This window comes from Mustelus asterias, chromosome 13 (genome assembly GCF_964213995.1).
Source record: "Mustelus asterias chromosome 13, sMusAst1.hap1.1, whole genome shotgun sequence".
NCBI classification, from domain to species: Eukaryota; Metazoa; Chordata; class Chondrichthyes; order Carcharhiniformes; family Triakidae; genus Mustelus; species Mustelus asterias.
Genome location: NC_135813.1, coordinates 77,292,964 through 77,305,821, shown reverse-complemented (window position 1 = coordinate 77,305,821; position 12,858 = coordinate 77,292,964). Strand labels below are relative to the sequence as shown.

At 45.5% G+C, this 12,858-nt stretch overlaps 1 protein-coding gene across 1 annotated transcript in view; it reads right to left on the bottom strand.

Moving 5' to 3' along the window:
* LOC144502775 (transmembrane protein 132C-like) overlaps positions 1 to 12,858 on the bottom strand; it is a 1,024,516-nt gene that overhangs the window by 187,494 nt on the left and 824,164 nt on the right. The window contains exon 5 of the mRNA XM_078227043.1: positions 5,236 to 5,379. Coding sequence (XP_078083169.1) covers positions 5,236 to 5,379 — 144 coding nt within the window. The remainder of the gene's footprint in view (positions 1 to 5,235; positions 5,380 to 12,858) is intronic.

Sequence of the window (12,858 nt, the reverse complement as noted above, 5' to 3'; positions counted from 1 at the left end):
ACTCGGGGAAATAAAGGCTTTTATTGACTACAACAATAGAGCTACCGTATATAATACACGATCCCAGACTAAAGGGTCCCAGACAGAGCAGTGACCTTTATACCTCTCCCAGGAGGCGGAGCCCGACTGGGATGTACCATAAGAACTATATTACAGGTAGAACAGCCCAACCCTAACCCCAACAGTAACATGTAGAACAGCCCAACCCTAACCCCAACAGTAACATATATACAGACTCATAGTACTGGCCAGACCCTGGCTCAGCACTACCTGGTGGGAACCAACAACGGTTCACCACAGTACCCAAACAGGTGCTGGAATGTGGCAACGAGGGGATTTTCACTGTAACATCATTGCAGTGTTAATGTAAGCCTACTTGTGACACTAATAAATAAAGTTTTAAAGTTTAAAAAAATCTCTCCATCTCAGTTTTAAAATTAAAACAGTCGACTTAGTACCAAATGCTGTTTGCAGAAGAGAGTTCCATTTATTGTTTCCTCATTTCTGTCCTTGAAGATGTACACTATGCCTCCTATCCCTAGATATAAATTATTTCTCCTATTTTCTATCATACCGGTTCCCTTTAATATCGTGAAAATACTCAGCTTGGGCATTACAGCTGCAGCTGTTGCAATGTGTGTATCGATTTCTGCATCAAGTGACAGATTGCTGGTGATTGTGGAGCTTAGATATGTGAAATCACTGTCACAGTCAGGTGAGGAGGGGGAAATAACTCTCTCCTGTTACCACTCCTTGTTTGACCACAACAGGTTTTTTATTTAATAGGTTATACTTTCCAATTCGATGAGTGTTTTTGTGCTATTATTGTAAAAGACACAGTTTCCTTGTAAGTGTTTAAAAAATAAAGGGAACAGTATTTATTGTACTTAATCTGGTGCAAATAAAATTAATAAGGACCCTCTGACTTAGATGAGAATATTGTAGATGCTCTAACTATAATCTTCCAAGGTTCTCTCCATCCAGGAATTGTCCCTTTGATTGGAAAACTGTGCATGTCATTCTGTTATTTGTGTGGATGGCAGTTTACAGAACACTTAAAATATATTTATATATTGCTACTGAACAGTGACCTGTTTATGCTAACATCTGGACCGTATTTGCCCACTGCAGGCTCCGCTGAGATTTCAGGCCTGTTCCCATCCACCAAATCCATGTGCAAACCATCAGAAAATCAAACCGTGCATGCTATTAAAGTAACCTCCTAACCTGACTCCCCTTTTAGGTTTCAGGATGGAAAACAGAAATGGTTTTATTGATGGTTGGAGGTGGGGAGTCAGGAGTGGGAGCATGGTGAGTGCAGCTGGTTTGAAGAATTGACATTGGTTGAAGAGAAGATTTTCCTGTTCCGCTTCTAATGCCAATGCCAGGGATCTCAAATCCCAAGGAGCATACAATAATCCCCACCACAGGCAAAGTAGACACTTGCGAGCATGTGATTTTTCTACTCCTTCAGCATCAGCCTTCATTGCCTCTGAGTGAGACTGCCAAATGACAGGTTGTTCTGATACTATCCAAGCTCGTCTCACACCTGAACCTCACAACCAGTGGACACAATCATCCCGTCACTTTGCATCAGGTTCAAGCCCAAGACCTTTGGATAAAAAGACAGATGCCTGGCCTCTCAGCATAGACAATTAGGCTGGGCTTTATTCCAAAGAGGAGCTTCAGAATCAACTACTTCCCTTTAATAATGAGAACAATCCCCTTACAACCAGCTGCACAAAAATGTGTTTCATGTGGAGAGTAAAAATGAGTTTCAAAGTGAATGTTTTTCCACTTAAGAACACTGAGATGGTTAGCAGGCTTTTGGTCACCAGATCACAGTGCCGCACTGTGATTCCTGCCTAATATTACAGGAAAATCTATTTCTATGTGTTTCTAGACTTTTCTTTCAACAGGGGAAAGGGAGGTTAGCACTGCTGCCTCACAGCGCCAGGGACCCAGGTTCGATTCCCAGCTTGGGTCACTGTCTGTGTGGACTTTGCACGTTCTCCCCGTATCTGCGTGGGTTTCCTCCGGGTGCTCCGGTTTCCTCCCACAGTCCGAAAGACGTGCTGGTTAGGAGCATTGGCCATGCTAAAAAATTCTCCCTCAGTGTACCCGAACAGGCGCCGGAGTGTGGCGACTAGGGGATTTTCACAATAACTTCATTGCAGTGTTAATGTAAGCCTACTTGCGACTAATAAATAAACTTTACTTTTAAAAAGAAATAATCATTAACATACAAACGTCCTTTTTCTGTTAAATCATTGGCAAAAGCTCATTTTCTGAAATTTCCCAACCAAAGCAAGTTGATGTTAATTTTCTTGTTTCTCTGTACATTGCCAACAAAGGGCTAAAAACTAAATTTCCCCCCTCAATGTGGAAGACACTCACTAAGGCTGAATTTTACCAGCCCTTTGGTAATCTGCTGGGAGATGGCAAGGCTTCCAAAATGGGGCAGCAAGGCACCAGGATAGGGAGTGCCCAATGTCTTGCAACCATCACGCTAATTTGTCAGAGTCTGGGAAGTTGCAGATCAGTTGGTCACCCACTGAGAGGACAGTTAAACCATGTAATGGCCAATCCCACCCACAAAACATTTTGTCCACTTTGGGAGAGCCCAAAGTTGGGAGATGTCCACTGAAACCTGGCTGCCTCCCAGTGATCTCTGACCTTTAGCAGTACCCCATGATCTTCAAAGAAGGAACCTTGCAGCAATGGCTGTCCCCGCAAGAAATGGGTTGCCTGCACTCAGTGCCCCCACCCTGCCCCCACCTGACAGGTTCCAGCTGCCCCCAACCCCAGTTATCGCTCTTCTAGTATATCTCAACCATTCACCCACTCCCAAATCCTCCTACCATTTGCCTCTGGGATTGGTGGGCCCAACTTCATTCTCCAGCTGCCCCCTGGAATGGGATTGCATGTTTCAGGGTAATTTCCATGGAGGCAGGCCTGGGAAATCAAGAATCATAGAATCCCGACAGTGCAGAAGGAGGCCATTCAGCCCATCGAGTCTGCACTGACCACAATCCCACCTCGGCCCTATTCCCGTAACCCCAATATTTAACCTGCTAATTCCCCTGACACTAAGGGTCAATTTAGCAAGGCCAATCAACCTAACCCGCACATCTTTGGACTGTGAGGGGAAACTTGGGCACCCGGGGGAAACCCACGCAGACACGGGGAGAACGTGCAAACTCCACATCGACAGTGACCCAAGCTGGGAATCGAACCCGGGTCCCTAGTGCTGTGAGGCAACAATGCTACCCACTGTGCCACCGTGCCACCCAAAATCATTCTGACTCTGGCTATCCATCTCAGGAGTCAAAATCTGATCCTTTGTGTTTGGAACCAGAGTTTGGATGGTTACTTTATGTATTAAGGATTAATGGTTTGGGAAAATTAAGTGTGTGTTTAAATATGAATTTTCCAGAAAACCATTTTCAGCCAGTAGTACAAAGCGCTTGTTGGTAAGTCATACCGCACTGTGGATAAGTAGTTATGCTGGATGCTAAAGGGCTTCTTATATGGTCTACGATTTATTATTTGATGGTGCGGGGTAAATGGGGGTTGGGGGGGGCTTGGTGATTAATTGTCATCTGCAAAACCTTGCTCTGAGGTACAAACAGTGATTACATTCGATAAAAGCAAAATACTGTGGATGCTGGAATTTGAAACAGAAAATGCTGGAAAAATCACAGCAGGTCTGACAGCATCTGTGGAGAGAGAACAGAGCCAACGTTTCGAGTCTGGATGACGCTTCGTCAGAACTGATTCTGTTAAGTTCGCTGAAGTCCCCTGTCTTAGAGGAAGCCTTGTGAAATTTCAATCCTTCGTGTTTTTTCTGAGTTCAGAGGTGGGCCAATAAAGATGAGTTTAATGCTGAGTTTAACTGAGACGTCACTCTATGAACCAAACCAGTGACCAGCCCTCATGCAGATTATTTTTCTTAAAGTTGCACTTTCATCCTTCTTCTTTCCAAGTGCCTCTGTGCCAGGGACATTCCACAACTGGAGTTACAGGTGAGTGACCAGCTGGCAGGTTTCCTCCACCGTCCCAGCTGTCAGGGATGCAGGAGAATGGTTTCATGGATGCTTCATCCCCTCCTGATAGGCTAGCGTCCTGCCTTTACACAATGCTGACATATGATACCAAGGGTCAGATAAAGGGCTTACTGCAAAAGGACTCTTTTGCAAGTCCGTGATCTCCAAATTGCTGGTGTTACAGAGTTATTGAGATTTACAGCATGGAAACAGGCCCTTCAGCCCAATGATCCATGCACCCTTTTTTTTTTGAACCACTAAGATAGTCCCAATTGCCCGTGTTTGGCCCATATCTCTCTATACCCATCTTACCCATGTAACTGTCTAAATGCTTTTTAAAAGACAAAATTGTACCTGCCTCTACTAAAGTAAAGTAAAGGTAAAGTAAAGTTTATTTATTAGTCACAAGTAGGCTTACATTAACACTGCAATGAAGTTACTGTGAAATTCCCCTAGTCACCACACTTTGGCGTCTGCTCGGCACCTAACCAGCACGTCTTTCAGACTGTGGGAGGAAACCGGAGCACCTGGAGGAAACCCACGCAGACACAGGGAGAACATGCAAACTTCACACAGACAGTGATCCAAGCCGGAATCGAACCTGGGTCCCTGACACTGTGAGGCAGCAGTGCTAACCACTATTACCTCTGGCAGCTTGTTCCAGACACTCGCCACCCTCTGTGTGGAAAAAATTGCCCCTCTGGACCCTTTTGTATCTCTCCCCTCTCACCTTAAACCTATGCCCTCTAGTTTTACACTCCCCGACCTCTGTTCTAATTCTAATGGGCACCACTTGGCCATCTTCAAACCAGCAGATCTCAGGATGTTCATTAAATAGTTACATGCCAGGCTACATAACATGCTGAACAGGAAACCTCAAACACCACTGCCAGCACTGGTATCGAGTTTAAAACATGTCAAAATGATTTGCGATATTCAAAAAGAAAAGATTGAAAATGCCTTCAAAGCTGTGTGATGCACGCCTGACTGCTGAAATACACACCAAAGATTTCCTGTCACTTGAAATTAGGACACAAGGAAAGACATCTCATTCTGATTCTTCCCCAACTCAATGATTAATTGTATTTACATCAAGATCGCACAGAAGGGGACAGAGGTGCCGACTGCATTCTGCACGGTTATATTACCAGGGCTGAACAGGAGAATCATGGGAGTTCCTTCACCCTACCTTCAATACGTTTTGATCTGATGATTTACATGCCACAAACTCAGACACATCCGTCACCGTGCTGTCCTCTTCCACCACAACGACTTTCACAGGAACTGCCACCGTTTTGCCAGTCAGAATTGCAGTGTTGAGGATTTCAGTGTTCTGCAAATAAAAGAGTTAATACCATTAGGGACACATGGAGCCTTGTGTTATCATTTCAATAACAACAGTTGATAGACTGAACTGAGAAGTCAAATATTGACTTATTAGGCAGCATTAGTGTGCCCCCACCCTGCCAGGTTCCACTCTCACCCTTTTCTACTCTCAACACAGAAAGGGGGATGCGAACAGCACACTCCACATTGCTGTTATTGTGATGGCGTGCACTGCATAAATGGGTCACCCAATTCCACATGTAAGCCGTGCTATAAGGATACACTTCAATAAGGTGGCTGCTGCCCTGAGCACATGCTAAACGTATCTTCTCAAATGTATCTTATCCAGCATGAGGTACTTTCTTTTCTGCTTTCAGGAGAAGGCTGCACCCAACCTTTACCAACACAAAAAAAGAATATCAGGTCCTGGAAGACGATGAGCAAGCTTGCAGGATAGGAAGCTTGGGAAGGAGAAGTATGCTCTAAGGTCAAGGTTAGTATCACCCTATGCTTTTCATTCTGTGCCCTCTCTCCACTCAACTGAGGACCCTGTCTCCACATTCATCAAAGGTTCCATGGTATTATTCAAAGATCTCAACCAATATCACTCGATAGATTACCCAGGGGGGACGGGGGGGGGGGGGGGGGGGGGGGTGGGGGTGGTTCTCTGGTCTCCCAGATGCGTGTTTCTTAGTGGCAGGAGGTGGCGCACTGTTTGCTGCCAATGGGATTCTCTGGTCCCCGCCACCCTCAGTGGGATTTCCCATTGAAGTCACCCCACATGCTGGGAAACCCGCAGGAGGAGGTGCACTGCCAGCGAGACCGAAGAACGGCATGAGAATCTGCCCCCCCCCTTGTCTTAATCACTTTGCTGTTTATGGGAGCTTGCTGTGCACATGCAGAGAGCTGTGTTTCCGAGGCTACAACAATGACTGCACCTCAAAAGCACTTGAATGCCTGCAAAGTACTTTGCGATATCTTGAGGCCATAAAAGATGGCATGTAAATACAACTCTTTTGATTCATTTCTTGAACAGCCCAAGACACTGCAATATCTTGCCAAGTGAGACTCTATTTCAAGCATATTATTGCTGACATGTTAAAGAATGCATCTCCATTCCCTCCAGAAATCCAAGTGCTGAAGGTGGCTGAGGCAAGTGACCATTCGCACTCAATCAGCTCACACCTTCAAGCACCACCCTGTCTCACTGTAATGAGCAGTAGCAAAAACTTCCTCTACTCTGGGGAAGGGTCATAGTTGCAGCAGGGAACATGGAGCAGCCGAGAGCATGCGGAGAAGGGGTGGGTACGGATGGAATCAGCAGTATCGTATCCTGCCGTTTGACAATGAATTCATGGAGCTGCTGGAATCTCGCATCTTCTAACCCTCTCCAGCAATTACAGTTTGCAAGCTGAGTATCAGTAAGCGTGTGCAAACAGCTGCACAGTTTGAGGGGCGGCACGATGGTTACAGGTGCTGCTTCACAGTGCCAGGGACCTGGATTCGATTCACGGCTTGGGTCACTGTGTGGAGTCTACACCTTCTCCCCGTGTCTGCGTGGGTTTCCTTCGGGTGCTCCGGTGTCCTCCCACAGTCCAAAGATGTGCAGGTTAGGTGGATTGACCATGTTAAATTGCCCCTTATTGTCAGGGGGACTAGCTGGGGTAAATGCATGGGGCTATGGGGATAGGGCCTGGGTGGGATTGTGGTCAGTGCAGACTCAATGGGCTGAATGGCCTCCTTCTGCACTATAGGATTCTATGATTCTATAACTTGTCCAGGAATTTGGAATCCACACCAGTGCAATACTGCTTGAGCAAGCTGCACATCACCACGGGAAGCATGTCAGTGCCAGGGCGCTTTGCAGCAGAGTCATCCTTGAACAATTGCCTCAGCCCAGACATAGCTGCATCAACGAGTGACATGACCAACTTTCAATATGAGGCAAAGGCAAAATACTGTGGATGCTGGAATCTGAAACTAAACAGAAAATGCTGAAGAAACTCAATAGCGAAAATCTCCATTACAAGGGAGGAAGTGTTAGGTTTTTTAGGGAATATAAAGACTGACAAATCCCCAGGGCCTGATGGAATCTATCCAAGGCTGCTCAGGGAGACGAGAGATGAAATCGCTGGGCCTCTGATGCAAATCGTTGTCTCGTCACTGGACACAGGTGAGGTCCCAGAGGATTGGAGGATAGCTAATGTGGTCCCGTTATTTAAGAAGGGTAGGAAGGATAACCCGGGAAATTATAGGCCGGTGAGCTTGACGTCCGTGGTCGGGAAGTTGTTGGAGAGGATTCTTAGAGATAGGATGTATGCGCATTTAGAAAGGAATAAACTCATTAACGATAGTCAGCATGGTTTTGTGAGAGGGAGGTCATGCCTCACTAACCTGGTGGAGTTTTTTGAAGAAGTGACTAGAATGGTTGACGAGGGAAGGGCCGTGGATGTCGTCTATATGGACTTTAGTAAAGCGTTTGACAAAGTCCCTCATGGTAGGTTGGTGCAAAATGTTGGATCTCATGGGAAAAAGGGGGAGGTGGCTAGATGGGTGGAGAACTGGCTTGGTCACAGAAAACAGAGGGTGGTAGTGGAAGGGTCTTTTTCCGGTTGGATGCCTGTGACTAGTGGTGTTCCGCAGGGCTCTGTATTGGGACCTCTGCTGTTTGTGATTTATATAAACAATCTGGAAAAAGGTGTAACTGGGGTGATCAGTTTGCGGACGACACAAAATTGGCAGGACTTGCAGATAGTGAGGAGCATTGTCAGAGGCTACAGAAGGATATAGATAGGCTGGAAATTTGGGCAAAGAAATGGCAGATGGAGTTCAATCCAGATAAATGCGAAGTGATGCAATTTGGTAGAACTAACATGGGGGGGAGCTATACGATAAATGGCAGAACCATAAAGGGTGTAGATATGCAGAGGGACCTGGGTGTGCAAGTCCACTGATCCTTGAAGATGACGTCACAGGTGGAGAAGGTAGTGAATAAGGCATATGGCATGCTTGCCTTTATAGGACAGGGCATAGCGTATAAAAGTTGGGGTCTGATGTTGCAGTTGTATAGAACGTTGGTTCGGCCACATTTGGAATACTGTGCCCAGTTCTGGTCGCCACACTACCAGAAGGACATGGAGGCTTTAGAGAGAGTGCAGAGGAGGTTTACCAGGATATTGCCTGGTATGGAAGGGCTTAGCTATGAGGAGAGATTAGGTAAACTGGGGTTGTTCTCACTGGAAAGACGGAGGGTGAGGCGTGACCTAATAGAGGTGTATAAAATTATGAAAGGCATAGAAAGGGTGAATGGTGGGAAGGTTGGTGGTGACGTTCACGAGGGGTCATAGGTTCAAGGTGAGGGGGGGGAGGTTTAACACGGATATCAGAAGGACGTATTTTACACAGAGGGTGGTGGAGGCCTGGAATACGCTGCCGGGCAAGGTGGTGGAGGCGGACACACTGGGAATGTTTAAGACTTATCTAGGTAGCCACATGAATGGAGTGGGAATGGAGGGATACAAAAGAATGGTCTAGTTTGGACCAGGGAGCAGCGCGGACTTGGAGGGCCGAAGGGCCTGTTCCTGTGCTGTATTGTTCTTTGTTCTTTGTAATAGGTCTGACAGCATCTGTGGAGAGAGAATAGAGTCAACGTTTCAGGATGACTCGAGGCAGGATGGCTCTGACAAAGGGTCATCCTGACTCGAAACGTTGGCTCTATTCTCTCCCCACAGATGCTGTCAGACCTGCTGAGTTTCTCCAGCATTTTCTGTTTTGGTTCAATATGAAGCAGACTGTCTAGTCTGGATCCACCACCTTGGGAAACAAGATCATGCAAGGGTTCAACAACCTCACTGTGGCCACTAGTCAACTTCCGGATGGATTGTTCTCCATACTGAGAGAGTTGCAGCAACAGCTGGGAGGAGCTGTGCCAGATGATGAAGAAGCATCTCTGTCACATCTGTATCATCCACATTTTTGTTCAAATAACTATTAAGGTGTTACAAAGAACACAAGCAGTTTTGGAAAAGGCAGTGGTGGAATGTGATTGAAAGTGATCCCAGGTTCCACAGATTATGTAAAATGGTTATATTCACTTTTTTTCAAAACTATTTACTGAGCGCAATGAAAATACAGTTACTCACTAAATTATGTGCATCATCCTATAATGAAGAGAAATATGTATGATCTATTTAAAACAAGGTCAGTTAGTAAGGCAACCCAGTAAGTCGCTATCCAAAAGTGTGTACCTTTCAAGTTATATTAAGATCCCTTTTCTCTACATGTACAGATCGTGCTGTGGTTATGTTAACAGGCTAGCAACCCAGCAGTTAGGAACAAAATGGAGCAGCAGGTGTAGTGCAGCTTTGCGAAGCTGGTGGCACGTCTTGGCAAAACAGCAAAGTGGTGAAGTGCAGTAAAATAGGTGAGAAAATGCACAGAAGCATCAGGCCTCCTGATGAAAGAAAAGCAATGTACTATTTCAATGGAGAGAGATTGCTGAACTCAGTGGTGGTAGAGGGATCTGGGTGCCCTGGTGCATGGATCACAAGAAGTTAGTATGCAGGTGTTAGGAATTAAAAACTAGTTAAACTAGTGTTTATAAAGGATTAATGAAACCAATATGAATTTATCGAAAGGGATTTACACCATTCAACCTTCACTACACAACAAGCTCACATTATAGAATCCGAGAATCCCTACAGTGCAGAAGTGGCCATTCAGCCCATCGAGTCTGCACTGATATTCTGACAGAATATCTTACTCAGGCCCTTTCCCCTGGCCTATCCCTGTAACCCTACACATGTTTAATCCATCTAACCTACACATCCTGGGACACTAAGGGTTAATTTAGCATGGCCAATTGACCTAACCAGCACATCTTTAACTGTGAGAGGAAACCGGAGCACCCAGAGGGGAACCACACAGACACGGGGAGAACATGCAGACTCCACACAGACAGTGACCCGAGGCCGGGAATTGAACCCGGGACCCTGGTGCTGTGAAGCAGCAATGCTAACCATTGTGCCACCCCATTAGAAGTATTAAATTATTTTATGCCTTGACACCCCTCCACTCCTCCACACCCCCAAACCCCCTAACTCCCCTCATCCCCCATCTCCTGAATCCCCCCACCTTCAAGCCCCCCTCACCCTTAAGCCCCCCAAACCTACTCCCCCACCCCACCATTGAGAGACACATTAAGATCCACTTCCATTAGGTAGCAGCAACCCTCTGACCACCTCATCTTATTGTCTGTTTTCCTGTGACCTTGGACTGAGAAAGTTAACAAGCTGTTCAAACACAGGTCAGCTGCTCCTATTCTCATCCTGGCAGCCACAGAATGCAACTGATAGCAGGAGTCACGGATTGTCATTGGGAGCGGAAAGCCTGCTAAGGTCGAGGGTGGTACCTGTGCCCTGGACATTGTTAACTGAAACAGCTGAGACATAAGACCACCTCAATCTATGTATGTTAAGACTATTTAACATCAATTCATTAAGCTGCTGCATATACTATACAGGCAGTATCTTATTGCGCTTTCCTCCCTGCCACGGAAATCTCTAGAAGGGAGGTTCCGGCAATCCACATTGAAGTGCCTCTACGATTCATTACAACATAATAGTGTGCAATAATACTGTCTGTGTTGGTTTTCAATATGAACCAGGAAGGGAGGTCCCACTAAATGCTTATATGTTGTATGCAAGTGTATTCAAAAGTTAGGGCACATACTAATCATTTTCTTATTCAACGTTATGGTGAATTGTAGCCTCGTGCTTTGACCTTTAAGAGCTCATTTGCTCAGCTGCAGCCTGCAGCCTCTGATATTGTAACCACATCTCACTAATAAAGGGGGAAAAAATGAGATTCTTTCATTTTCTCAGTAATTTGTTTTATTTGGAAGCTCATTAACAGCTCCAGCACTTCACCCTGGAGAGTCAACAACAATATTGTTGCTAGAAATACAATCAAAGTAAAAGTGAACATGAAGGCAAGTGTAATCAATGGCATTAATGCAAAAAAGCACTCAGAGCCTTGTAAAGGGAAGAGCAGCGCTTCCAAAACTGACACCCATCCAGGTGGAAATACACATTGGATCATCAGGGTTACAGCACTCTCACAAGATGTTCAACTTGAACTCCTGTGTAACAAGACATTGGATCATTGAATAAATCCATTCAAGCTATTGATGTTTTTTTTCCAATCTATTACTATAATTACACCAAAAGAAAGAACTTGCATTTACATTGTGCCTTTCACCGTGTCAAGACATACCAAGCCAATAAAATGCCCTTGAAGCACTGTCTCATACAGAGAAATGCAGCAACTAATCTAAGCACAGCAGGATCCCATAAACAAAAATGAGATAAATGACCAATTAAGATTTCTGTAATGTTGGCTGAGGGATGGATGTTGGCCAGCACACTGAGTGCTCTATTGCTCTCCTTCAATGGGATCTTTTACACCATGATGTGGAAATGCCGGCGTTGGACTGGGGTAAACACACTAAGAAGTCTCACAACACCAGGTTAAAGTCCAACAGGTTTATTTGGTAGCAAAAGCCACTAGCTTTCGGAGCGCTGCTCCTTCGTCAGGTAAGTGGGAGTTCTGTTCACAAACAGGGCATATAAAGACACAAACTCAATTTACAAAATAATGGTTGGAATGCGAGTCTTTACGGGTAATCAAGTCTTAAAGGTACAGACACTGTGAGTGGAGAGAGGGTTAAGCACAGGTTAAAGAGATGTGTATTGTCTCCAGCTAGGACAGTTCATGAGAATTTGAAAGCCCAGGCAAGTCGTGGGGGCTACAGATAGTGTGACATGAACCGAAGATCCCGGTTGAGGCCATCCTCATGTGTGCGGAACTTGGCTATCAGTCTCTGCTCAGTGACTCTGCGTTGTCATGAAGGCCGTCCAAGGTGGCCTTCACGACACACGACAACCCAGAGTCACTGAGCAGAGACTGATAGCCAAGTTCCGCATACATGAGGACGGCCTCAACCAGGATCTTGGGTTCATGTCACACTATCTGTAACCCCCACGACTTGCCTGGGCTTGCAAATTCTCACTAACTGTCTGAGCTGGAGACAATACACACCTCTTTAACCTGTGCTTAACTCTCTCTCCACTCACATTGTCTGTACCTTTAAGTCTTGATTACCTGTAAAGACTCGCATTCCAACCATTATTTTGTAAATTGAGTTTGTGCCTTTATATGCCCTGTTTGTGAACAGAACTCCCACTTACCTGACAAAGGAGCAGCACTCCGAAAGCTAGTGGTTTTTGCTACCAAATAAACATGTTGGACTTTAACCTGGTGTTGTGAGACTTCTTACAATCTTTTACACCCACAGGAGAGGGTGGATGGGACCTCAATTTAAACTCTCATTCACAAGACGACACACCAAAGAGTCAGCCTAGATCATTAGGCCTTGAACCCAAAACCTTCTGATTCAGCAGCACGAGTGCTTAAATCAAGGCTGACA